The 27,920-nt window shown below is 40.1% G+C and overlaps 2 protein-coding genes across 4 annotated transcripts in view; one reads left to right on the forward strand and one right to left on the reverse strand.

Moving 5' to 3' along the window:
• The first annotated feature begins 2,999 nt into the window (after positions 1-2,999).
• LOC112149756 (galectin-4) lies at positions 3,000-17,416 on the forward strand. Of its 3 annotated transcripts, XM_024277670.2 has the most exons (15): positions 3,000-3,472; positions 5,321-5,409; positions 5,728-5,932; positions 6,007-6,120; positions 8,440-8,478; positions 8,547-8,570; positions 8,643-8,672; positions 8,757-8,792; positions 8,935-8,970; positions 9,049-9,078; positions 9,154-9,183; positions 12,398-12,486; positions 12,556-12,721; positions 12,799-12,949; positions 17,326-17,416. In XM_024277670.2, the coding sequence occupies exons 1-14, from the start codon at positions 3,218-3,220 to the stop codon at positions 12,940-12,942; spliced, it is 1,287 nt and encodes a 428-aa protein (XP_024133438.2). In that variant the 5' UTR covers positions 3,000-3,217; the 3' UTR covers positions 12,943-12,949; positions 17,326-17,416. The 3 variants fall into 3 exon arrangements, with proteins under 3 accessions (XP_024133438.2, XP_024133436.2, XP_024133439.2); XM_024277668.2 differs by lacking the exon at positions 17,326-17,416 and having other exon boundaries at positions 3,001-3,472; positions 12,799-13,008; XM_024277671.2 differs by lacking the exon at positions 17,326-17,416 and having other exon boundaries at positions 3,001-3,472; positions 8,646-8,672; positions 12,799-13,008.
• LOC112149720 (tyrosine-protein kinase receptor UFO) overlaps positions 13,553-27,920 on the reverse strand; it is a 35,936-nt gene continuing 21,568 nt past the window's right edge. The window contains exons 11-20 of the mRNA XM_024277607.2: positions 25,963-26,086; positions 25,799-25,890; positions 22,477-22,572; positions 22,325-22,402; positions 20,325-20,417; positions 20,110-20,231; positions 19,600-19,709; positions 19,334-19,493; positions 17,460-17,596; positions 13,553-16,017 (exon numbers count right to left, since the gene is read on the reverse strand). Of these exons, the coding sequence (XP_024133375.1) occupies positions 15,570-16,017; positions 17,460-17,596; positions 19,334-19,493; positions 19,600-19,709; positions 20,110-20,231; positions 20,325-20,417; positions 22,325-22,402; positions 22,477-22,572; positions 25,799-25,890; positions 25,963-26,086 (1,460 nt within the window). The 3' untranslated portion in view covers positions 13,553-15,569. The remainder of the gene's footprint in view (positions 16,018-17,459; positions 17,597-19,333; positions 19,494-19,599; positions 19,710-20,109; positions 20,232-20,324; positions 20,418-22,324; positions 22,403-22,476; positions 22,573-25,798; positions 25,891-25,962; positions 26,087-27,920) is intronic.

Here is a 27,920-nt window from a genome sequence, read left to right on the forward strand (position 1 = left end):
ACTCCGTCGTACTTTTCCTCCTTTTTTTCACAGCAGTTTTTTTTTTTTTTTTTACAAAACACAAATGACAGTAAGAAACAAATAACAATAAACTCTTGATCAATTGTTCTAAATAAACCGGGGGGGTTACACACAATGATAAATATATGTTATATTATAAAGCTGAGTAAGATAACATGTTTTCATTTTTTTGTACTGGGGGAAATAGATTGTATATAAAAACAAATTTAAGCCAATAAATCAGAAAAATCTTGAGGTTTGTTGTTAAAAAAATATAATTAAATATAATTCTTGTTTAACAATATCAGTAGATTAATTAATTATTCTTCTTGCAGCCGAGCATATAACAAAAACGAGTTGAATAATAATCAAATTCTGTTGCAGCTTTCTCGTTTGCATCAGTTTTTTTGTTTGCAGTTACTTTTTATTTTTCCTGAGATCACTTTTTTGTTTGCAGATATATTTTTTTATTTTTTCACAGTTTCCTTTTGTGTTTGCCGTTACTTTTTGGTCTTTACTGCTTTGGTGGTTCTTGGCCACTCATAGAGATTTATAATCCGAAAAATTTGGTAACTCTTCAACTGTTTCCATAATTAACATAAAAGCAGCTTTGCAGTGATTTGCATCACTTTACTGTAGTGAATGTTTGTGAAACGTAAATCTGATTCATGTTGATCACGTTTATTTCAAAGACTGAATTATTTTGGTTTTTCCGTCACCAGCTCTGATGGTTACATGAGATTTCCTTGTTAACTTTATTATTTTTAGGATCCAGAGTTTTTATTCCGACATTTCAAATGTTGTGACTCTCAGATCCGTGAGGATTCACGGCGCCCGCCGTCCTCACGGACCTCCATCTCAACCTCCGTTCTTCCGGTCTCTGCTCTTTGTTGATTGGAGCCATCCGTGGAGGATCTGGAATTCTGCTGCATGAAGCCAAACGCTGACATCAGACTCTGAGGGAAAACCAAACAGGAAGCAGTGAAGCAACTCTGTGACCTAAACCCTCAGAAATTCACACAAACCTTCCCCTAAATGTTCAGTCGGTTATCATGAAGCGTGACGTAAGTTTGGTCTGATGAAATGAGAAATACAAATAACAGGTCTGCCCTGACGTGACCTTTAACCCCTCAGGCTTTAGGTCATCCTGAGCTCTGTTGGTACCTGATCAACTTTGACATGAACCGTAGACTCACTGAGACGCCAAAATGATGTTTCACATTTTATAGTAGGTTTTATTTTGAAGGTCTTAAAAATGCAGGAAGTTCCAATTTAACATATTTTTTATTATTATTAAACTTAAAATTATGAAGATCAAACTTTATTCATTTTTTGGATGAATATCTCCGGATCTGCTGATCCAAAGATTCATCTCTTCACTCTGAGTGCAGAAGAAAGAAAACAGGAAATCTATAATCCAGTCTGTCCTCCTTTGTTCTTCACATCTTCTTTTAGCTTCAGCTTTGTTTGATTCCTGTTATTATGAAGTCTTAACCCAAATTCAGCTGCATTTCTGCTCCTGCTTTATAATCCTTGAAAGATCAAAGATTCTTCTGGAAAAGATGCAGATTTATACACAAAAAAGCCCCAAATCAGCTTCAGGTGCTGGGACGAGAGATCAAAGAAGCAGAAGGTCCAAGACCACCGAACAATCAAGTCCTGCAATCATAATATCATATTCAGCTGTTGATAAACAAAATCAATGTAAGACGAAAAATTAAACCCCTTTTTGCAATTTTGCTCTGTAGTGACTTGACTACAGTAAATAGAATCCGATCTCTGATAGAAACATCCTGCAGCTCATAGAGATCAACCTGAACTCAGTTTAACCCTTTGATGCCTGAATTCATTTACAGCTATAAAAAAATAATAACCTTTGTTTTTGCTTTTATGTATCTGACACGTCCAAAGTCTGGCCCACGGGTCAAATGCGTTCACATTTAAACGGACTCCTTTTATGAAGTCAATCATTGATTGGTTTCAGTTTCACCATAAACAGACACTACCAGGTGAGACAGGCTAAGATAACTAGAATGGACAGAGCAAAAAATGGAGGAACTGACCGTGATTCTAGCGAAAACATTTGTAGATGTACGGTGGCCCTCAATCATTCAACGCAAAAGCATTTTTACAATCTCAGCAATCATTAAAAAAGCTAAACAAATAATAAAAAAAATAATCTTTCATTTTAGAAATCAGAAAAAAAGTATCAAAACTAAAACCAACAAAAAATCAATAAAATTAAATGTTAAAAAAATGAAGCACAATAAGAAACTGGACCAGGTGGAGCCTACGGGATAAACTACTGACTGAATTAGGTTTGTTCATCATTTCAACCAAAATTTGGGATGAAGGAATGCTGGATATGCTCCGTACGGATAATAAAACTTTATTAGTATGCAGTTTTGGTGAAAAAAACTGAAATAATTTATCCCATGGTAATTAGTACTTTTTATGGTTTCTTAATCTGTTTGTTTAAACATTTCATTCTGATTTCTGGAAATTACTTTTGTTCTCTGACATGTTTTTTGGAAATGTGTTTTGGTTTCTGGAATTTTGCTCCGATTTCTATAGTAAAGTTGTTTTTTAATTATTTGCTTTGTTTTTTTAGAAGTTTTATATGTTCTTCCAGTGAATGATTTGTTGGTGTGATTTGCACTTCAGGGCCACCGTACTTTTATTTTATGGAAAGAAAAGAAAAATATGTCATTGCAACAATATGTTAATTTCATGAAATGTTACTGACATGTCAGCCTGAGTGGTAGAACGTCTCACGCTTCCACCTCACCAAATCTGACCCTCTGATGCTGAAGCTAAATTTGAGATCATCTTTCTTCTTCCAGTTGTTCACATCTGCATAAATGATCATTCCACATGAAACTTTCCTCTCTTTTAGCTGATGGATCATACTTTTTAAGTTTGTTTCTTCCTGGTTGAAGTTATCTCTATCAGTTGTTGGAGTTCTTTCTTCTCTTTCGAGAGCTTCACTCCAACAAAGTGACTTGAAATGACTCGTATTCTGTGTTTTCTGGGCTTTGAATCCTCGTTTAGCTCTAGAAACGTCTGCAGAAGATGATGAAACCGTTCTGGTCAAAGCCAGAATGAACTCCTGACCTCCTGTGACTGTTTGATCACATCTGAGACATTTACTCGTGTTTGTTATTCCAGGATCTACAATAAGTCACATTTATCTGTCAGTTTCCTGTTTGTTCATGTGATGGATGACCAGCGATCTGTCGCGCTGCACTTTTCTGATGAAAGGAAATCTCTGCCAATGGCTAACAGAGCAGCCACACCTCTGTGTCCTCTGGCTGATTCATGCAGAGGTGAGTTCTCCTCTAACGTGGGTATAAAAGGAGGCAGGAATCCGTCTGCTGCTGAGCAAACCTCGTTTCCTGTCATCCTCACCGTCCTGCTGCGAACCGCCATGACGTTCGTTCCTCCTCCAGGTTACCAGCCCGTCTACAACCCTGTGAGTAGGACTGGAGAATGAACATTTATGTCATTTTTAACATCAGATATCAGGACTTCTATCATGTTTGAAGCTTATTTTGGAGTGAAACACTTGGATTAGGTCAGTAAAGACAAAAAATAAAGATAAACTGTGGATGAGAAATGGTTGGGGGGCGGGGCTTCTGGACATTTCAGCTCAAACTTAACTTTAAATGAAGATTTTCTTCCTGAAAGAGAACTTTTTATGAATTAAGCTTACAGTTCTCTCAAGATAAACATATTTATTTAAAAGTACTCATCAACTTTAACATTAGTGTGCTTTAAAAAGTTAAAATGTTTGATTTTTACTGTATTTTAGAAAGAGGATTGACCCCTTAAAGCCCACTTTGTCAAAGAATTGATGATAAATTTTAACTTTGGGAGTAAGAATATTTTTTAAACCCTTTGATAAAATTAATAAAAAAATCTTCCTAAATCAGTTTTTATGAGATATATATTGTATCAATCATGATTCATTTGTGTTTCTGCCCACAATTATGTCACTTTAAGAAATATTGACATGAGTGTTCAGAAAAAAAGCTCCTTATTTACCCAATGTCTCAAATTTGATCCACATATTTTTAACAACTGGATTATAAAGAAGTATCAACAAATTTTACATTCTTTCAAAACACCAAATAGTCATATTAAAACAAATAACAATAGATTAATTATTCTCACCATAAAGTTATGAAAATTAGCCAAACTTTTACTGGCTTTTATTTTTATTTTTTATATAATTGAAGCAGCCATTTTGAAATGAGCACGAAAAGCCATTCTACTACCCCTAGTGGAATGATGATGAACTGCAGGGAAGAAAGCATGAACAGTGTTATGTACAATTTGTTTTTAAGGAAAGTCTTGATCATGCTAATGAGATATGGGTCTTTATAAATATGTATATCTGTATCTGATGTATCAAATGTGATACGAATGGTTACATAGGGTTACAAGTGTTTTCTAAAGTCTTACTCCAATTATCTATGGTAAAAGTATTATCAGTGGTCTGTTAGTTAAGATTATTCAGTTCTTAGCCAACATTTTAAAAAAATTGTGTTCATCAGAAATTATCCTCTGGGTTGTGGGCAGGACCCTATGTTGTTATCCCATCATCTTTTTGTTTTAGCTTACACGTCCTCACAAGCCCAAGCTAACATTAGCGTAGCAAAAAAGTGGTGAACAATAATGGAGCTATCCAGACATATAGTTTAAGTCGGGGGTCGGCAACCTTTAACAGTAAAAGAGCCATTTGGGCTCGTCCACCAGCAGAAATATTAGCTAAATGCCAAATTAGCCTAAAAAACTAAAATAAAAACGTAGGTTAGCTAAAACAGCTGAAAAAAATAGCTAAACTTCAAAATATCTTAAAAAATTGAAAGAAAGCCTTAATGAGCCAAAACAACTAGCAAGTAAATATTAGCTAAACTCCAAAACAACCTAAAAAAATCTTAGTAAATGCCAAAATAGTCCAAAAAACTAGCAGAATGCCAATTTTTAAAACTTTTAAACCTTTTAACATATTTATGAATAATAAAAAGGCAGGAATATTATTCCAGAATAAATAAACTTAAACCTTAAATAACTTTCAATATTTTACTCTCCATAAAAATATATTTTGTCAAAATTCTAAAATTTAGAAATGATAGATAACTTCGGGCCAATAATAACAAAAAAAAAATAAAATGAACTGGAGGGCCGGACAGAATTAGCCGAAGGGCCGGATCCGGCCCCCGGGCCTTGACTTTGACACGTGTTCTACACCTTCTGACTCATCATGATCATGTCAGACAAACCTTCATGACCGACTGTCTCTGGTGTTTCACATCAGAGAATTCCGTATCTCGGACCGATCCGTGGAGGCCTGAGAGAAGGGATGTCCATCTCCATCCTGGGCTCCATTCCTAAGGACATCTCCAGGTCTGCAGACGCAAACATCTCAGTTTCTCAACATTAGGTCCATTCTATAGTCAAACTGGAGTTCTCCGTGACTCATGACCAGATTTCTGTTCGGGGCCTTTTTGCCTCCCTAAAGCTGCAGGAACACCTTCAGTAATCTCTCTGGGTGGGTCTCTCTGTTTGGACACTTCCGTATCACAGGCTTCTCCACCCCTTCTGAAAACAGTCCTATCTGGATGTTCAAACACATGAAAGCACTGCAGCAGAATTCTCCTCCTTTGTGCTCCTGGCTCCACCTGCACTTGTCTTTCATCTCCTATCTTATCTGGGCGTGGCCAGGTTCCACATCAACCTGCGGTGCAGCGAGTCCGAGTCGGGCGACATCGCCCTGCACTTCAACCCCCGCTTTGACGGCTGGGACAAAGTGGTCTTCAACGCCTTCAAGGACGGGTCCTGGGAGTCGGAAGAGAAGATCCGCAGGATGCCCTTCACCGAGGGCCACGCCTTCGAGACGCTCATCGGGATCAGCGCAGAGGGTTACGAGGTCAGACGGCTCACACTGCAGCAGGTTTATGGACGTTCAACCCCTCTTCTCACGTTCAACATGTCCTGTTCCAGGTTAAAGTCAACGGGAAAGAGTTTCACACTTTCAAACACCGTCTACCTGTGCAGCAGGTCCGTGCTATACAGGTAGAAGGAGACGTTTCCATCCAGAGCATCATCGTTATCGGGGTGAGTCCACAGCCGACTGCTTCATGTTTAGCTGATGTGCTAACGATAGCATGACCAGAAGATTCTCATTCATCAGGTCTTAAAGTTGAGTTATGGTGTCTAGACTTATCTTGTCATCTAGAAACATTACACAGAGAGATGAAATGTTTCACATGTGCAGCCTGACTTTTCGAGAGGACGATATTGGAGGATAACTTTGTTTCCGTGAATATCCTGGTGGTGTCTTACGTGCACACCTTTATACGGCATTCACACATGGTCTGTAGTAGTCCTCACACCTTACTAACGAGTATAGCGGGGCATAAGGTGGCTGTATGACAGCATCACTCATACCTCATGAGTTAACTTCTATTATCCTTACAACACTTCCCGATACACTTAGAATGGTGCGTTCCAGTTTCATGACATTCTATAGGTGGCCGTAGGGGATCAGCGCTCTCTTTGAGATCTGTTAGATCTTCTCTACGACCCTCCAGCACCTGTACAAGTCAACTCCAGTAAAGGTGTTTGAGCCTCATGCTATGAACACAGTACGCATGTGTACGTAGCTTGTAGTATACAGTGTTCATACTGGATTGCCATTATCTGATACTACCACACCTAATCACAGTGGGAAGACTGTAGACCACAGGTGTTGGACTCCAGCCCTGGAGGGCCGCTGTCCTACACGTTTCCCAACCAAGCTGCCATCGAAGCTTCTTATTGGCTAAACACACCTGATCCAGGTAATCAGCAACAGTTAAGGCGGAGTTTCTGGAAAACCAGCAGGACCTCGGCCCTCGAGGACTTGAGTTTGACACGACTGCTGTAGACCGTTTGAATGTTGAATCGGTGCAAATCTGGTGAATCTTATTCAAAGCCTTTTTCATAGTTCTATTATATTGTTATTATTACACTAATAAACTGTGACTACATTGTTACTACTATGCTTGAAGGGTTTTTGTACTGAATTAGTTTTTTTTATGTTACACTTTTATCCTTTGACTTTTATATTTTGTTACACTTTTATACTTTGACTTTTGTCTTATGTTATACTTTTATACTTTGACTTTTATATTGTGTTACACTTTTATACTTTGACTTTTATATTTTGTTACAATTTTATATTTTGGTACACTTTTACACTTTGACTTTTATATTGTGTTACACTTTTATACTTTGACTTTTATATTTTGTTACAATTTTATATTTTGTTACACTTTTATACTTTGACTTTTATATTTTGTTACACTTTTGCACTTTGACTTTTATATTGTGTTACACTTTTATACTTTGACTTTTATATTTTGTTACACTTTTATACTTTGACTTTTGTCTTATGTTATACTTTTATACTTTGACTTTTATATTGTGTTACACTTTTATACTTTGACTTTTACATTTTGTTACACTTTTATCTTATGTTACACTTTTATACTTTGACTTTTATATTTTGTTACACTTTTATCTTATGTTACACTTTTATACTTTGACTTTTATATTTTGTTACACTTTTATCTTATGTTACACTTTAATACTTTGACTTTTATATTGTGTTACACTTTTACACTTTGACTTTTGTCTTTTGTCATACTTTTATACTTTGACTTTTACATTTTGTTACAATTTTATATTTTGGTACACTTTTATACTTTGACTTTTATATTTTGTTACACTTTTATCTTATGTTATACTTTTATACTTTGACTTTTGTCTTATGTTATACTTTTATACTTTGACTTTTATATTTTGTTACACTTTTATACTTTGACTTTTGTCTTATGTTATACTTTTACACTTTGACTTTTATATTTTGTTACACTTTTATCTTATGTTATACTTTTACACTTTGACTTTTATATTGTGTTACACTTTTATACTTTGACTTTTATATTTTGTTACAATTTTATACTTTGACTTTTATATTTTATATACTATTTATATTTATATTTTTTTATTTACTTACTTCCTCATCAATGAACATCCAGAGGTTTGCGAGTGGAACCTCACACTGTATCACACAGCTCCACGTATGAAAGACCTGCTGTCATAGAATTCCATCCTGACATAAACCACAATTATTATCTCTTCCTTACATCACTACCAAATCTGAGTCCCTGATTGGTCAAACTTCAACTGGTTTAACTTTCAATGTGTGTTCAATGGACGTATTATTTGCACGTAGATCACAAATAGTGACTTAAAAATGTGCACAGAGGCGCGTGAACACCAGAGTTTGAACGCCCAAAACACCAATGAAACAGACTTTTCATTAGAAGTGGCGGCGTGAAGGCACGTTTCTGATCCCAGTGTGAACACAGTTGTTTCTTGTCTTCTCAGGGAGGAACAGCAGGAGGAAGTCCAGGATGTGGAATGGGGGTACGTTCTTCATGTATGTGATGTAGCAGATGAACGATAGAAGCTGAATCTTTGTATTTGATGTGCAGGGAGGATATCCTGGAGGAATGGGAGTAAGTGTTCCAGTCTCTGGATCAATCTGAGCTCAAATCAGACTTTTGATTGACACTTCTCTCTTTTTGAAGCAGGGAGGGTACCCTGGAGGTTCCATGGGGGTGAACGAACTCTTCTACTATTTACTATTTAGAATCTCACAAAAATGAATTTAAATTTAAATTTGTCTGAAATGTGTTTCTTAGGGTGGATATCCAGGAGGACAAGCAGGAGGTTCAGGGGTGAGAAAACATTTATTGTTTCTAAAAACAGCAGAATAATTGTTAATTCAAAATAGTGGCGGGGTGACCCAGACTCTTTCAATCAGTGTTTATCATCTTACGGATGAAATCACAGAAACAAGTGAAATGTTGTGTTTCTCAGGGAGGATATCCAGGAGGCTGCGTGGGCGGAAAGGGGGTGAGACATTATCTCACAAAAATGTTTTATGGTTGAAATAATATTCATTTTCATGACTGATGTTTTATTTTTTCTTAGCCCGGAGGTTTTCCAGGATCCAATCTGCCGGTAGGAGCACAGATCAGTATGACGTCATCCTGCTGATGCTCTCCTGCTGAACTCATGTTGTGTTTCTGTGTTCAGGGTTTGGGCGGACAGCCGATTCACAACCCAGTAAGTGACAGGATTTTAGCAAACTTTAGAATCAATATGTCTAAATACCTACACATTCCATTTTTAGTGACCACAATCACATGGATGAGGTGAAATGTTGGTGCTTCACCATTAAAGTCCCACTCCGATCATCTTTTTGATCTGTGTTTACAGCGTTCCCAGTGGTCATTTAATTATGATGATGCTGTTTTTTTTAGGCCAAATTAAAAAAAAAAGTTTCTGCAGAAATGCCCCCTGAGTTGTGGGCGGGGCTATTGGACCTTGTGGTCCTCCCAGCATATTTTCTATGTAACAAATACAATACAAATACGATTTTTTTCAGATGGCATCTTTTCGTCTGCTTCTGATCCATCCTAATTTTAATTTAGAAATACTCAGAAATAGAAGTTTGAACTTACTTTTCTTTACACATGTCCTCCATGATTAGAAAAATGCTGTAAGAACATGTTTAAAGTATGATTTTCATTGGAACGGGTCTTTAATCTGCTGCCCTCTGCTGGCTGTTCTGAAGAACTCCAGCTGATAAAAGCACGTCAGGAATCTATGAAAATTTTGTTTAAGTAATTTCTCCTGAAGAAAAATCCTTTTCAAGACCAACACAGATGTAGGAGCAAAAGAATAGATTCACAACTGTAAACAGCCGAGTGTTCCAGGATGCAGCTGATCGCAGCAGCTCAGCGGGGTTAGTCCTGGTTAGTTCGGTTAGTCCTGGTTAGTCCTGGTTAGTCCGGTTAGTCCTGGTTACTCTGGTTAGTCCTGGTTAGTCCTGGTTAGTCCTTTAAGGGGAACCACCTGGTGCTGTGAGTTACTGCCACCACATGGGGGCGCTTTCCATGGTTTCTGTTTGTCCTGGTGGTGCTACGGTCACAAATCCAACTGCTACCACAGGATGTTGAGGCATCAGCAGAATCTTCGAGATTTCAAGCCGTGTCCCAATTTTTTTTAGATTGTTGTAGTGGTTATAAATGTAGATGGTGGTAATCGAGCAACAGCTGGGTGGTAACAGCTGGATCGCTGGCCGGCTGCAGCTATGTATGATGTGTAAATATCAAGAGGCAGCCGCCCAGTAACCCGGGCGTATATAAAATGCGGGCCGTTCTGCAGGGCCGGTCATTCAGACTCAGAGTTTGAGTACACAAGCCTCCAAAGAGAGCACAGCGGTCTGCCGTCTTCGTGTTTTTCTCAGCTTTACAAGCAATTCGACAACATGCTGGTGTGGGAGACGCAGTGGTGCTATCAACACCATGAGGAGTTTTTTGGAGTCTCCCCATTTGGACCCCCGGTAGCCGGGATCACCAGATTTCAATCTGGTGATCGCCGACATTGAAATTCCACGCTCTGACAATCAGTGGCTGGAGGGTGGCAGTCTGAAATCCGCCAATCATTAGATGATTTTGAGACTTTGGAGACCCTCATATCAGTCAGTTATCAGGCTGCTGCCCTCCTGCCACTCACCTGTCACTGGACTTCCATCATGCAACCTCCCAATGTGCCCCGGCACCACCGACCGATGCTAAGAAACTGTCAGATTTCTGTAAAATATCAACTTTTTCTTAAAACTTCTGCGGCCGCGCACAAAGCTGGAAAATGTGACCAATTACACATTTTGCTGAAAAACTTTCATTTAGGTCACCATGCCATGTGATCGTAGTCTAATATCTGAGGGTTTGTTTGGAAAACTGCAGAATCTCAGGAGGATTTGCTGTGACGCCCCGTAGGTCAGAGGTCCCTGAGCCTCTGGAGCCGCCATCTTCTTCCTCTTCATCGGGGCTCTTTGGCTTTAAGAAAAATGCAAACAATTAAAGAAAAATAATGTTTTTTTAGTATTGGTTCATTTACTTTAATTAATTCATTACATTTTGTTATTCATGTTTAGATTTTCAACAAAACTGAGCAAAATGATGGTAAAAGATTGAATCTGCTTTCAGGGCAAATTATTAGAATTATTAGAATTTTATTGAATTTAGTTTAAAAAAATATTTGTATTGTACATCAATGTTGTTGTGTTTATATTCAATAGTAAAAGGAGAAAAAAGATGAAGGAACGGCAAAGTCACAATGATAGAAAAGACATTTTTTGCATTTTTCAGTTCCAGTAAATCTGCTGGAGGATCTTATCGAACACATTTTATTTTGAAAGGAACTTGTATGAGCTGCTTTTAAAAGTAAAAGAAGGTCATTTAGTAAAGAAAAAATTAATTGTAGAGATTATTTTAAAACTTAATGTTATAAATGAAGGGCCACAGAAACATAAGTAAATTGTATTTCTCCAACTTTAAGGTGGGGACTTTCCGTTAGATTTTAGTCCACAAGAATCTGGAATCTTTTTGCATGAAAGGGTCCAGACTCCTGGATTAGAGGAAGAAGACCAAAATGAACAACAAACAACGTCTGTTTAGTTTGAACGGATAACTTTGTGGCTCTTCCAGTCCTCCAACTTCAAACCAGGACAGTAGTTTCTGTTCCAAACATCGTTCAACCTTTTCAGTGAAGTTTACAGTTAAAGTCTCTTTGATATGGAGCTAGTTTGGGGCCATAAATATTTGAAAGGAAATAAAAATTGGTGTTTGGCCCAAAAAAATGTACAATGTCCCAATTCTAAAGAAAACTTAGTTGTTTTCAGCTTCAAATGTTCTGTTTTTTAGTTTTAAAAACTCAAAATTTCCATTTCCAAACTTTTGGCCCCGTTGTGGCACGTTGGGGCGGGGCTAACAAGAAGGACCAATCAAAATCGATGAGGGAGGTAACTTCAGTCCTGGTGCGTTCACTGACTCCTAAAACTGTGATAATTAAGATCAGAAAATGAAAGTTATGGACATGTGGTTTAAAACTGATTTTTACACCTGTCCTGGGACAACTTCAGACTATGATAGTCCAGACTAAACAGACTCTTACGTTTTTTTTAGAATAACAAAAAGTTTTGGACATTTTACATTTTTTGGCCCAACACCAATATTTTTTCACATTTTTTTATTTGGGTTTCAAACATGTATGGCCCTAAAGTAGCTCCATACATTAACTGTCACACCCATAGCTGTGAATTTTGTTGAACCCATCCTTTGGGAACACTTGGTGGTTTAATCCTCCAATCCAAACCCTTTCAGGGTCGCGCTAGTCTTTGGTATGGCTTAGTCATGGATTTGAACTCACGACCTTCCAGCCTCAGGGCGGACACTCTACCACTTGGACTCACCTGTGGCTCTGCTGCTTTCAGGTTGTTCCTTTCTCCACCATCATCCCTGGAGGAATGCACCCTAAGAAGACCTTCATCATCCGAGGCCAGGTGCCGTTCGGAGCGGACAGGTGCGAGAGTGTCCGCCTCCTGCTCGAGAGCCGCCTTACAGCAGCTCTAACGCTCAGCTGTCGCCGCAGGTTTGCCATCAACTTTGTGGCGAGCAGGTCTGGAAACATGATCCTCCACCTGAACCCCCGGCTGAGGAAGGGGGAGGTGGTTCGCAACAGCTTGATTGGAGGCGACTGGGGCAAAGAGGAGCGCCAGCTCAGCACCAACCCCTTCAGGGAGGGGCAGTTCTTTGACGTACGTGCGAGCGCCGCGCAGGTGAGTTCTGGTGAACAGGAAGCGTCCGATCTGTGAATCCTCCCTCTTGCCGGCAGATGTCCATCCGCTGCGGAAACCAGAAGTTCAAGGTGTTTGTGAACGGAGAGCACGTGTTCGACTTCTCTCACCGGACGTCCTTCCACGAGATCGACACTCTGGAGATCCGCGGCGACGTGCAGATCTACTACGTCCACTTCTAGGACACAGGTCTTCTCTGTCACATCGTCAACCTCCATGACGACCCAAATAAAAACTGACGTCCTCGAGTGATCTCGTTTATTTCTATTGCAAAATACTGTAGAAAGGTTCGCAAACGGTCACAGAGACACAAAAACTGTACAATCTTCTCCAAGTACAAAACATATGTAACAGGTGAAACATTCCACGCGTGTTTTGACTACAAAATACTGGCTCTCTGATGGCGGTTCTGATGAAAACAGCACCAAAAATAAACTTTAAATGTACGAAAACCATCGACTGTATACGAGAACTGGACTGAGCGGCGTTCCAAACACAAAGTACCTGCTGGCTCCAAGAAGCCAAAAACACGTAGACTTACTTAGTCGTTCTAATGGTCAGAAAAAACATTTTTACTCTAGTACCTTTGTTGAACCCTTTAACACCTGTAACTTTAAGCCATTAACACGATAATTCCAGTAGATTCTACTGGAATTATCGTGTTAACGGTTGAACAGTTCCAGTAAATCAAAGAAGCTAGCATGTTCTTGCTAATGCTAATTTGAAAAATTACAGTAAATCAAAAAAACATTAACACTTTAGCTCCAGTGTTAAAGGATTCTTCATCTTTTTATTTTTTTTCTGTAGTTCAAGTTATAAACCGACCAATCAGATGCCTCAGTAAAAGTAGGCGGAGTCTGCTGGCCCCCATGTCCAATATTCAAAACGTTTTATTTCATGTACCGTTTTTAAGTGGTGGGGGTGTGGCCTTCCAACAAGCTCACTCCTGATTCATTAGAATTGTTGCCATAGAAACAATGACGTCTTTAATGGCGACAAAATTTACCTCATGTGGTTGAAACCAGAGACTTAATGACTTTAATCAAATATTACATCACCGATTTCATATTTTTTCTGTAGTTCAAGTTATAAACCGACCAATCAGATGCCTCAATTAAAAGTAGGGGGAGCTTAGTGGCCCCCATTTTCAAACGTTCAAAGTGATTGAAAGATTTTGTGTAGCCCGGTTTCAAGAAGTGGGAGTGTGTGGCCCTCCAACAACCTTACTTCTGATTGGTTAGAGTGGTTGCCATAGAAACAAAGACGTCTGGCTCCAAAAAAATAGCAACTAAACTGACTTCATTTGGTTGGAACCAGACACTCAATGATCACTACTTCTTTTTTTTAAAAACAAAAATGACATCACCAATTTTCCAAAGTAATTAATTTGACCGTTATTCAAAGACTATTTATGCATCCACTGTGTTCTGATGATAAAAACTTAGATGGTTTATCAAAAATGTTGGAAAATCGTTCAATGCATTGTGGTCAGGAGTGGCCAGTTTGATGCATTGTTTTTTGCAAAGACTTCTGGGAATTTTAGATTCTGAAAGCACTACAAATTAGCAAACATACTATACAGTTCTCTAAGTAGCAGTGAAGGAATTCAGACCCAACCTCACTCCAGTTCTCATGTACAGTCGATGGTTTGAACATCATGATTGATGGTTTTGTGCTCAGAGAACACAAACAAACAAACAAACAAACAAAAACAGCGCCTCAATATAAAACATTTTTCCCAAAAATATGTGCAGGTATTTGTTTGGATGACTCAAAAACAAACTAAAGGACTCGTACAGTTTCTCTCTACACAAAAATAAGTGCTTATATGCAAAGTGTGGACTCGGATGTGGAGGATGATCGCCCCCTGCTGTTCACTAACACGTAAACTCAGTTAGACGGCGCTCAGCTCAGGAGACGCTGGACCCTCATGGTTCCCAGGGTTGGAGGTTTGGAGGTTTGGTCTTTCACAGAAACCGTTTTCTTTTTTTTTTTTTTGTTCTCTGGCTTAAGGAAAAGTTTGGAGGAGGGCTTCAGCGGAACAAAAAAATCCTTTAAAACACACAAAAAAAAGATCCAAAAGTCTAAACATACACAGGTACAAAAACATTAGTGCAAAGTTGTAGAAAATATCAAAAAGAAAATCCTCATTAAAAAGGTGTAACAACACTGTGCTTGAGTCAAAAACAAAGAGGAAGGTCCCGTCCCGTGTCCTTCCCACAGTCCAACCGCCCGGACCAGAACCGGTTTGGGCCGGTCCGCCTCAGCAGAACCGCAGCCCCTGGAGATCCAGAGCTTCCTGAGTTTGATGGATCGGTTGGAGAACTTAGCAATGAAACCCGGGTGGATTTGGAAGTTTGAAATCCTCGTTTGGAAGGTCAAACATGGGAAATGTTCTAACAGAAAGAGTAGAGGCTCCTCCCACTGAAGTCTGAGATTTAATTGGTTAGTTTACTATTTAGAAAATGACGTTTATGGTTTAAAAAAATGAAAAAAATTAGTATTTTTCTCTAGACTAACTTCAGGATTCAATCTGAACGGCTGCTGCTGTCCCTCAGGGGGCGGGGTTTCCATCTGAGCATGCTCAGTGGGTCCACAGAGGTTTGTTGTGTTTTTGTGGGCGTGGCCGCTTTGTCGTACCAAAGTTCAGACTGACAGAGGAGAGTGAGGTCCTTCTCCTGTGTGAAAAGCATCGTGTTTAAACCGTTGGGGGGGGCACGTCCCCAGCCTGTGGGGGGGTGGGCGCCGCTCTCCCACTGGCACGGCGCTCTTTGGCAGTGATAGGTTGTGGCAGTTCAGAGCAGGTCCATTACTGCCAGGGCATCTTCCCGTCTCTGTCCTCCAGCAGGTCAAAGGGGGGGTCCGGGGTCAGGGGGGGCGTGGCGTTTCGGGACGGCTGCAGGGGCAGCGTGGCCGTGGACGATGACACCGGCATGTCCAGGCTGTCCAGGGAGTCCGAGAGGGCCCGGTTGGTCTCGTGCTGGGGGCAGAGGACGTAGCGGTTGGGGTGGTGGACCTCCACCGTGGTCATCGTGTCGCGGGCCTTCAGGCAGAAGGGGGGCAGCCCCATAAGGGGGTCACGGCCCCCCACGGCTCCCAGCTCGGCCGAGGACTCGTCCATGTTGACGTACAGAATCTCGTCGGGGTCCTGAGGATCCGGCAGGTCCTCCAGCGCCTTTTCCAGCTCGCAGCGCAGCGCCTCGAAGGAGGGCCGGTCCTTGGGGCTCAGCAGCCAGCAGGAGAACATGAGCGAGTATCTGCAAGAAATTCAGTCATCAGTCAGAACAAGGATCGGCAACAGTAAAAGAACCATTAGGGAACCTTTAAGAAATTTGGATTTGCGTTCATCACCTTCTTCTTTTTAATCATTAATATTAATTACAGAACAAAAGCAAAAATATAAAAAGAACCTAACATCTCTCAAATCTGATTTTTTTTTACGTTTGACAGAAGCTCAAATAGCTTCTTTTCAAAATAAAAGATGCTCTGTGGCAAACAGGATCATCTCAGTGGAGTTCTGGGCAGCTAGTAACCAACGTTGTGGAGCATAAGAAAATATGCGCTTTTAACTCATAAAAGATCAAACATTTTACCAAAGTTTTGCTTTGAATATAAAATCTGTTCATTCTGGAGGTAGAGTTGATCAAACAAGACGTCTTCAGGTCAACAGGATGTAAAAACCTACGGAGTTTATCATCTATGTGAACCTCAGACATCAATTTATACATTTAACTAATATAAACTAAATAAATGCTAAATAAGTAAAAAATTGCTATTTTATTTTTCTTTTATTTTTTTGTTTCTCTTTTCCCCTCTTTGTCCTCAGCAGTCTTACACTGCTGGGTTTAGTTATTTTAGTTTGGGTTTGGTAGTCTTATTTTGTGGGCTTTGTTTATTTGTTTTCTCTGGGTAGTTTTGGTTAGCAGGAGCTGCTGACTCCGGCGGTTGAACGACAAGGCAAGATGAAAACAAAAAGTGTAATTTATTGTCATCGAAATTCTGTAGGAATGTACTTTAAACGTGTGTTTTAATTAAAAAGTTATTCAAATAAAAGTCTCTACAAGTCTTATTTTTGGTAAATCACACTAAATTGGTTAAAGTTTAAAACACTTAAAAATGATTCAGAATTTTGTGCCTGACAGCTATTAGAAATGAGACTGAAAAGCTCAGTTTATTTATAATCTTTGGATTTTACAATTGGATTCTACTTCAATGTTGTTTAGATTTGACAGTAAAAGGAGAACATTGATGCACCAAAATCATAATGATAAAAAACATCTTGTTTGAATATCTTGCATTTTATTTTGAAGTTAATCTACTGCAGCAGCAGGACCTTAATAGGTGTATTTTATTTTGAAAGGAACTTGTGTGTTCTGCAAAAAGAGATAAAAAAATATAGAAACATACAATGTTGTAATTCAACAGTGTATTGTAATATTTAAAAGCTATTTTTCTTAAATCGTTTCAAAGAAAAACATACATTCTGCATATTTTTAAACAATCATTTGGGGTTTTCTGGCCTTCACTGGATTCTGGTTTGTAACTGGAGCAAATGTCTCTTTTAGTGTTGCAGAGCCCGGATCTAGAAGTTTTGTAAATCAGAAAAACGTGTGAGGAAGCGGTTGTAAAGCAGAGATGTTTGGCCTGACGCCGTCACTGGAGCCGGAAAAGCAAAGTTAGGAGTTTGATCGTCACTTACATCAAATCCAGACAGTCTGGCGGCTGCTTGAGGCGGTTCCCCTGCCTCAGATAGTCGTAAATCTCGCTGTTTTCCACGCCAGGGTACGGCGTCTGACCTCGAGTGGCGATCTCCCACATGGTGACCCCGAATGACCACTGCGGCAGAGAGACACAAACAGGTGAGGACAACTTCTCTGGATCCCTTAGCTGGGGGCTCATCCGGGATTTGTAGCGGTGAAGTATGTGAGGAATTTCCTGCGCATCATTCCTGAAACATGTCCAGGATTAGCAGCTGCTGGTCTCTGCTGCAGTAGCTGGGATCAGTGGATCTGCTGCTGTGGTGTTGGCCGCGTTGACGCGTTCCACAGATTCTTCCCGACAGAAAGATTCTCAGCTCTGTCCATTGTTACAAATATTTATGTTTCTACTAGTGATCCAGAACTTACAAGAACATTTTATTGAACAACTGATTTGCCCCTCAGATGGACTGCATCTGTTTTAACCCTTTGACATCAGAGGATTGTTGTAATTCTTCAACTGTCTCTGTGATTAACATCATTCCAGTGGATTCTGAAGCAGAGAAAAGTATTTTATGTTAGTAAAATGTTTCATCGTGATAAGTCGATATGAAAAGCTGCTTTTTTCAGCGTCAGAATCTGCTGACTCATGTTGAACGCAGTCAGAGTGTGTTTTATTTAAGTTAACATGTCGGGTTTTCAAGATAGTGGATAGTGGAGATTCAGTGGGTTAGCTAGCTATGCTATCCAGCCACCTCTGGGACAGCGGAGCTCGCTAGCTCACTATGGCGGAGCTAGCTAGCTCAATACAGAAGAGTTTGCTTGCTCGCTACACCAGAGCTTGCTAGCACCCTGTAGAGGAGCTCGCTAGCATTAATAGGGGCGCTCACTACCTCGATACAGAGGATTGTACAGAGGCTACAGTGGCGCTCGCTAGCACGCTACGCTGTCCACTGGGCAGCTGGCTAGCTTAGCAAGCTAACCCACTGAATCTCCACTTAAGTCTATGTGGGCAAACAGGTGTGGACACCACAGAAACTGAGGACAAACCCACTTGAGGTCCACTTTTTCTGCCCACTTTTAGCTTTGGGATGGAACCATTTGGTGGTTTAACCCCCAATCCAACCCCTTAATGTTGAATGTCAAGCAGGAAGGTACTGGGTCCCATTTTTTAGTCTTTGGTATGACTCAGCCTGGATTTGGACTCAGAACCTTCCAGTCCCGGGGCGGACACTCTACCACAGGGCCACTGAGCTGGTGGCCTCTTCAGTCTGCAACCTTTGTCAGTAAAAGAGCCACTTGTTTCTGTTTGATACTGATCAAAACCTAATAATGTCACAAAGCCTTTTTTTTACTCTTTTAGGAACATTTGACTCTACTCTGCATCATTACATTTTCATTTTTTATAATAAATATGAATTATATTTTTTTTCTGGTGCGAATAAAATACATAAATATTAAGATAAATGGGAATTTTCTCAAAGTTGTTTTTTTACTTTTGATAGAAGCGTCATATGGCTCTTTCAAAATAAAAGACTTCCTTTCCCAAACTGGAACACGTAAGTGAAGCAAATGTATTCCTAGACAACACAAGACAAAAATGACATTCTCTCTTCTTATAATTTAGGTTGCTACTGGAGCATAAACATAAAACATGTTTGGTTAGTGATCCAGTAGAAAAAGTACATGAAGAATACACAAAAGTTGGCAACCCTTACTTTTAAAAATTACTATTATTTTATTTTTCTTTGACCAGAGAGACACTGTGGCTCCGGAGCCTCATGTTGCAGACCCCTGGTCTAAGCTCAGACTAGGCCTCCATCTGATTTCCCATAATCCCCCTGTGATTTCAAACCTCTGAGTTTTGGAAACTAACCACGTCGCTCTTGGTGGTGTAGACGCGATCCGCCAAGCTTTCGATGGCGATCCATTTCACCGGCATCTTGGAGATCCGGCCCTGCCGGTAGTAATCGCCGTTGTAGATCTTCTTGGAGAGGCCGAAGTCGGCCACGCAAACGTTCATGTTCTCGTTCAGCCTGAGACACACAGAGACACTTTTAGCGTTGCGTCAAGATCGTTGGGCAAGAACAGAACGGACAAACAGGAAGTGAGACGGAAAAGTGGAAGTGGGGATTTCCTCACATGCAGTTCCGCGCAGCCAGGTCTCTGTGGATGAAGTTCTTGCCGCTGAGGTACTCCATACCTCGGGCGATGTCGGTCATGAACTTGATCAGCATTTGTGACGGGAGGTACTGCAGGACAAAGCAGACTGAGTTTCTGTCGGCAGCAGGGGGCGCCAGAGGGCCTCTTTCTGACTGGCTCCTCCCCCTTTGGGACCCGTTCCACTCAGTTTTTCTCTAAACCTCCTCCATAGTTCAAGTCTTGCTTTGATTAGAGTTTCCTAACGTCCCCCTTTCTGGACGCCAAACATCACGTCACCATCACTGCCGGTGTGAGATCGTGAACTCTAACGCCTCTGATCTCAGAGTGTGTGGGCTGTTTCAAAAAAATAAAAAAGGCGCGGGTGGAGACGCATCTAACAATCCCTTCACTTCTGAGCTGCACTTTGGATCTGGTTCTGCTGACACACAAACGCCTGAACTCCTGACCCTCCACATTTATGAGGCTGTTAAATCGGAGTGAACGTCTCACCACGGGACAGTCTCCCAGCCTGGAGTACAGCAGATAGCTGTGCAGGTCTCCGTGCTTCATGTAGGGCAGGATGACCACGGGAGACGGGTAGCCTTCGCTCTCCACCGTCTGCAGACACACACCTGCAAAAAGCACAAGCGTGTGAGCAGCTTATGCACGAGTGATAATGAGCATGAAGCACCGGATGATCAGAGGAAGTCGGAGCGGCTTCTCACCCAGCAGCCTCATGACGTTGCCGTGATCGAACTCCTTCATGCAGGCGGCTTCACGCAAGAAGTCCTCCATCTCTGAGCGAGTGCAGATGGCAACTGCAGAGAAACCGTTCACAGGTGAGACAGAAAAACCAATACCTGAGGTGTCACATGATCAACGTAATCCCAGCAGATTTTGAAGGAGAAAAGCGGCGCTGTTAACAGTTAAAACATTACAAGAACATCTGAGAACATAAACACTGGAGCTCTGGTGTTCAGGTGTATTAACACTGAATGCAATTATCGCGACAAATTCGCATGACTCTTGTTAAGCTCAACCGCAAAAGGGGCAAAAATCCAAAACACACTTTAGGTCGCGGACCGAACAGGATAAACATTTGTTTAACACTCTAAAACAAAATTTTTAAAACTGTAACTTTTTAACATAATTATAAACTAGATATATAGCTAAGGCTAGTGTGAATGCTGTAGGCTAAATTTGATTGCTAAAGATGCTAATGCTGATAGTTGTATATGCTGAAATTGATAGCTAAAAACGCTGAAGCTGATAGCCAGCTAAAATATAAGCTAAATGCCAAATTAGCCTAAAAAAACAAAAAAAAAACGTAGGTTAACCAAAACACCTAGCATGTAGCTGAATAAAATAGCTAAACTCCAAAATAGCCTAAAAAACCTTTAAAATCCCTAAATTAGTCAAAAACAGCTAGCATGTAGCTGAAATATTAGCTTAACACCAAAATTCACTAAAAAAACTGAAAAAAATCATAAGTTAGCCAATACAGCTAGCGTTTAAATATTAGCCTAACTCCAAAGCAGCCTAAAAAACTTTAAAAAAAGGCTAAATTAGCCAAACCAGCTAGCATCTTGCTGAAATATTAGCTAAGCTCCAAAATAACCAAAAACTGGAGCTTCGGGGTTAAAGGATGGAATTATGCCTCCAAACGGAGAGATATGGACAAATAGGCCTTTAAATGTAGACGTTATTAACCCTTGATGACATCATCAATAGTCGCCAGTTGTCTACGTTAAGGTGCATTAACACCCAACGCAATTCCCCCCTTTTCTCATGTCAGAAATTCGTCACTCATCACCTGTCAAAACATGTGTTCTTAACGCCGCGGTTGCATGTGGGAGGAGCTACCAGCTAATACTTTTAGGGTGATGCTACAAGGAATGATGTCTGTGGATTTCTCAATTAGAAAGTATGAAGACATAACTTTGAGAGATCAGTTTTATTTATTGTGGAGAATTCTACAAAAACATCAGTAATCATGTCTCCATGTTTGGGTTGTGATTGTTATTCAAAGATTTTCCCAGTACAGGGGCTGTGTATGACAGCTGCTTCCACTGTGTTTCTGTGTCTCTATGGCTGAGCTTGAAGGCTCTCCGTCTCATATTAACCCGAGGAGGAAAAGATACATTAAGGAGACCTTTTTCTTTTCTTTTTAAAATGTCTGGACGGTGGCAACAAATCAGGTTTGCTATGAATGCAGCCTCAAAGTTAAAGTTTCAATCTATTTTTTAAGCGTTTCCTGTTGTCTTTTAGTTGTGGTTAAACATAGTTTCTGCAGAGTGGTTCATTAGAAATTCCTTTCTGATTAGGAGGCGGGACTCTTAACTCTTTTTCTATTTTACTATGATCTTTTTAAATTGATTTTTTTGTCTGCTCCTGATTCACAACGATTTGAATAAAGAAATGTTTAGAAAAGCAAATATACGCTTCATTTTCTTGATCCATCATGAATAAAATGTCTAGAACAGCGTTTTCCTCAGTGGCTCTATAATGAAGTGTTTTCAGGAAAAACTCTGCTCTCTCTTCAAACAATGACACAGTTTCTCCAACAAGCTTCCTCTTTGTGCCGTTCTGATCAAAAGCTGAGATTTTTGCCACCAGCGCTTGCCCGGTTTTGACCCGCGGGGCGGCCCTCGAGTGGCCTGTGCCCCCCCCCCAGAAAAAGGGCCTCATTGTGGAGGAACTCTGAGAGCTCTGGCCGTCCACTCACTTTTCATGGTCTTCACAGCAACCTTCAGAACAGAGTCCTCCTGAGTGAGCAGCCCCTCCATGACCGAGCCGAACTCCCCTGCAGAAACAGGAAGTCGTGGCGTGAGCGCGGCGCTACCAGAAACCGCGGCGCGAGCGCGGACGGGGCCTCACCTTCGCCCAGAGTCTTCCCCAGCGTGAGCTTGTGCCGGTCCACCATCACGTCCTGCAGCTTCTGCTTCAGCTCGTCGCTGATGCCCAGACTGTTCACTGCAGAGAGGCAGGAGACGCTTTGACGAAAACAAACCCAAAACTACGACGACACGAACGGCAGAATGTGACGGACCAGCAAACTTCTGACCACAACCGTGGAATCATCAACTTTTTCTGCTGCTTTCATTTTCCTTTAGATGAAACCTTCAGGTCTCAGTTTAGAACTTAGCTGCAAATGTTTCTTTCTTGGAGACACAGGTTCAAGTCCCATGACTTCTCACACATTACATGCAGGATTTCTCGTCTGCAGAGAAAACCATTTGAAATTTGGAGCTTACCTAATATTTAAGCAGCAGGCTAACGTCTTTCAGCTAATTTGTTATCTATCGATGTTTTCTAGGCTAATTAAGACTTTAGCTTTTAGCAACAGGCTAACGTTTTTAACTAATTTAGTTGAATTTTTAGCTATTTTGGAGTTTAGCTAATATTTAAGCAACAAGCTAGCTCTTTTGGCTAATTTGTTATCTACTGAGGTTTTATATGCTAATTTAGAGTTTAGCTCCTTTCAAAGAAACAGACTAACGTTTTTAGGTAATATAGTTTACTGAGGAATTTTAGGTTATTTTGGAGTTTAGCTAGAATTTAAGCAACAAGCAAATTTGGCTAATTTGATCTCTACTGAGGTTTGTATGCTAATTATTAGAGTGTAACTAATACTTTAGCAGCATGCTAATGTTTTTGGCTAATTTGTTTTTGGTTTTATAGGCTAATTTAGAGTTTAGCTTCTATTTTAGCAACAGGCTAACGTTTTGACTAATTTAGTTTACCGAGAAATTTAGGCTATTTTGGAATTTAGCTAGTATTTAAGCAACGAGTTAGCTTTTATAGCTAATTTGCCATCTACTAAGGTTTTTTTTGGGCCAATTTGGAGTCTAACTCGTTATAGCAACATGCTAAATATCAATGCTAAATTGGCATGTATTAGGGATTTTTAAGCAATTTTACAACAACTTTTAAAGCAAATTTAACATTTTTCAAATAGCTTTTGAATTTTCAGCGAATCCCTTAAGCAATTAAAGTAAATTGTGTTGCCATTTTCAGCAAAAAACATTTGTTAATATTTGATAGTAAAAAGGAGAAAATGGATAAAGTGCAACAAAGCCCAAAAATATAAAACGCCATATTTGTTTTTCTTATTTGACACTGGATGCATCTTATTTTATAGAAACTTATGTGGAGAAGAAGTTAAAGACTGTTATGCAAACAACTTAAATTCATTCAATTATTATAATTATTTTAAATGTATTTTTTAGAAATAAATGGCTACGATAACATAGTGTATTTTTCTAAACAGTGGCTTTGCAGCTCTTGCTTGTTTTGGTCAGTAAAAAACTGGACCAAAGGTTGCAGACTCCGCCCTAAATGCTAAACGTTCAGGAAACATTGGGTCTTTTTTAAAAGGTATTTGATCCAACCGGGAATTTGAACTTCTAGTCTCAGGGTGGACACTGTACCACCTGCTCAATAAGATTTTGATAACGTGCTGAAAGATCAGAAAACGTTTTTCTTTTGATGGAAGCTTCAAAAAATTATCAATATTTTCTTTTTTTATCTTACTTTTACAGCTGCTGTTATCATTTTACATGTAACTGAATCTCCTTCATGTTTTTATCTTTGTTCTAATTTTTTTTAGCCTTCAACAACTTCCAGCCCCCCCAGCCCGCCGACTGCTAAACAAAAATGTTCCGAACACGTCTGGACTCGTGTGATGAACCGGAGGACCCAGAGCTGCAGAAAAACCATCATCCGTTCCCCCCTCCCCTTTCATTTCCAGCTCGTTTTTTATCAGTTCGTCAGAATCGACATGATCTCCTCGTTTCAGTTTCTTTTGCTCTCTTTTCTTCTCAACAGTTTCAGCAAGTTGAGACTCGTGCACGTGGATGAGCACTGCAACCAGCTGTGTTTACAAGTCTGCATGTGGTCTGTAATCAGTTCAAGGGGGATCCAGGCTATGGCAAGCCAACAGGGCCAAAAACCGATCGAGTTTAGCTCATCAAAATGACTGCAGCATGTTTTTATTTGTTTCTTTGCCTTTTATTCCGTACAAAAGTCTTCAGCTGCTTTAAGCCTCAGTCACGACGGGTGGATACGGGCCGTCTGAACATGTGATTGGAAGGACACTTCTGGAGGTTTTGTTGTGCGTGTAACATGTCACAATAACAATAAACATATTCTATTCTATGACTGAAAAGTTGTTAAGTCTGTGCACGTAGGGGGTCTGCTTGAAATATAAAGATCGTAGAACGTTCAATGAACCCGTGGAGCAAAAATGCATCTATTTTCTACGGGCATGCTGCAGGCGACGGGTTGGAGAGAACACTGACAACACAGTAGAGTGTAGTTTGTGTGGACGTCCTACAGGCGTCCTACGGGTACTAATATTTCACGAGAAAAACGATCTAACTTCTATCTAACTAACACTTCTAAAACTGTTTCTGAATTTGCAAAAAGGTAAAAACTGTTAATAAATGGTTATTTACATATTATATTTATGCATTCTATAAAATATTAATATGTTGTTTGAGCTTTTATGTTTATTAATTAGAATCTTAAAGACTATTATTAAACTTTCTACGTCACTTCCTATTAAAAAAGTGATATTTATTATAAAAACCTACATTTATACAGTAAAGTTGTTTTTAAATCCTTTTTAAAGATGAGTTTTGACATCTTTTGTCATGTTGTGTTCAGTATTGCTCTCAAACTAATCCATCTATTTTATAAATGTATACAGAGAATGTTTTGGATAAATCATCCAAGAGGAATAAATGCAAAAACAAAATGCTCTTTTTGCTGCATAAATGCTGGAGATTTTTGACCCTACAGGCTTGCCATAGGATAGAACCAGCTCTCTACTCTACAGTTGGTTGGAGTTTCATTCTTTGTTCGTCTCCCGGCTGCAGAGTTCCAGCCTCACGACTGATCTCCGTTAGTCGGAGGATCTGCTGCTCCGACTGACGGGACACTCTGGGTCTGTTATCCCAGCTGTGGGCAGAGGACAAACTCCTCGCCGTTTCTGGCTTTGATCAGCCAAACAAACTTGGGATGTGATTTGTGCGGGGAGGACAGAGCTGGCTTTGTTTCCCGATCTACCAGTCTGGGATGAGAGGGAACGCTGTGCTTCCTGTGGGGCGGCATTCCTTCCAGGAACGCTGCGCGCCCCGACTTGTCTCAGGAAGCTGCTGCTGCAGCTAAGACGTCTGGGAAAAGCGGAGGGACTCACGCGTGGCCTCCGTCGTCCTGCGGCTGTAGGTGCGCCGAGCCCGGTACCTGACCACCAGCTCCCCGCTCTCCATCATGGGCTCGAAGGCCTCTCTGTGTGGGGGGAGCAGAAGATGAGGGCGGGAAGCAGAAAACGCTTTCAAAAGTTCCACTCCTTTAACGCACCCGAAGCGCGTCTCTTTGCGACGCAGTTTGGCCACATAAACAGCCAAGAGCGCGGCGATGGCCACGGCGCCGGCGATGGCCATCACCACATACCACCAGTGCCAGGAAAAAGCTGGAGGCGGCCCTGAAGGGAGGAGTGGACAAAAATGGAACTCAAGTTCAGGGAAATCAAGCAAACTGAGACATTTTCATGATATTTTTAGACAACACTTGATGACGAACTAAACAGCTTTTAATGGAGAGAAATAATATCACTTTATGCATGAGTACTTCTTGATTCGTGAATAACTCTGTACTTCTTGATTTGTAAGTCATATGTGCATAAGTACAAAAACTATTAAAAAAATACAAAATACAATTTACACATGCACAAGTTAGAGTTACAACAGCTTTAAACTAAATACAGACGCAAATCTTCAAAGATTACGCACAAATCACCTTTTACGCTCACTCAAAACCTCACGCACCTGTTTTAAAAACACTTATTTAGTTTTTTTTTAAGTGGGAAAATGTTAAGTTTCAAATGTTTAAAAAAAAGTTTAAAATGGTTGACAAGAAAACTGATGCCGAGCATTCTAGTAGTATTTAAACGCATCACTCACGGACGAATTTGAGAGACGAGAAATCTCACGACAGATCTGTGTGTAACTGAGGTTTTGTGTGTGCGTAAGAGGTGATTGGTGGGTAATTTTTAAAGATTTGCATGTGTAATTAGTTTTTGTGCTTGTGTAAATTGTATTTTTTCTTATTTTGTAATGTTTTTACTTATGCACAAAACGTGTTAAATGAGTTACAAATCAAGAATACGCACGCACAAATCCTAAATTACCCACAAATGGGAGTGAGACTTTTGTCTCTCCATAGGTTCTTCCTCCGTATTCCACTCGTGCATCAACTGTAAAGCTGCGTTCACACCGGCCTCGCCAACACACGTTCAAGGGACACTCTCAGTGGAAAGTGTCATTTTGGGCTTCAGCGTTCAAAACTTCGACTTTCACACAAATTTTAAATCGGTTTTCTGGCTCTATGTAAAAAATGCCATCAAAGACGTGTTTAAGTTAAAGCATTTTAACTTTGACCAATCAGGGACTCGAGAAACTCAATTTACCTTAGAGCCACTGAAGGCATAATCTGGCTAAGGTTGGGCTGTATGGGGTCCCATTTGTGCCAAAAATATGTCTACGTCTACTGAATAAGTCTATTTGTTCATGTCTATGTACTGCTAAGCAATATCTCCTGTGAAACGATAGGAGCTAACGACGCTAGCCGCTGTTGCTAAGGGCTTTTCTGAGATCCAACGACAATAGAAAAAAGTCTTAAGCATTAAGCAAATACAAAGTTATCATCAAAGAAACGTGGACATGCAGTCAATATCATTTATCCAATTTATCCATAGAAAATAGTTTAAAAATGTTTTTTGTTGCAATATAAACATCGCCATGTTGGAGCCAGACCACGTCAGCACAGTTATCCGTACGAGTCAATGTTTCTATGGCAACCACTCTGGCCAATCAGGACTGAGCTTGTTGGAAGGCCACACCCCTTCCAAAAAATAAAAAGTTTTGAATGTTGGACGTGGGTGCTCCTCCTACTTTTAATTGAGGCGTCTGATTGGTCAGTTTATAACTTGAATTACTTACAGAAATTAAAATATGATGAAAAACAAATTTAGCATTAGCAAGAACTTGCTAACCGTTTAACTCCAGAGCTCCATTGTTGATGTTCTTTGATTTATTGTAAGTTTTTAACCGTTAACACAATCATTCCAGTAGATTCTGAAGGAGAAAAGCGGCGTAATATCGGCGTGCACGCCGCTTTTCTCCTTCAGAATCTACTGGAATGATTGTGTTAACGGTTAAAAAGTTACAGTACGTAAAACATTTTGTGTTTAGGCGTCACCACCTTTCCCGCAATTTTTCTGCATTTTCTCCTTTTTGTCGTCTGGCTCCAAAAAGACA

Source organism: Oryzias melastigma, linkage group LG13 (assembly GCF_002922805.2).
Source record: "Oryzias melastigma strain HK-1 linkage group LG13, ASM292280v2, whole genome shotgun sequence".
NCBI lineage: Eukaryota > Metazoa > Chordata > Actinopteri > Beloniformes > Adrianichthyidae > Oryzias > Oryzias melastigma.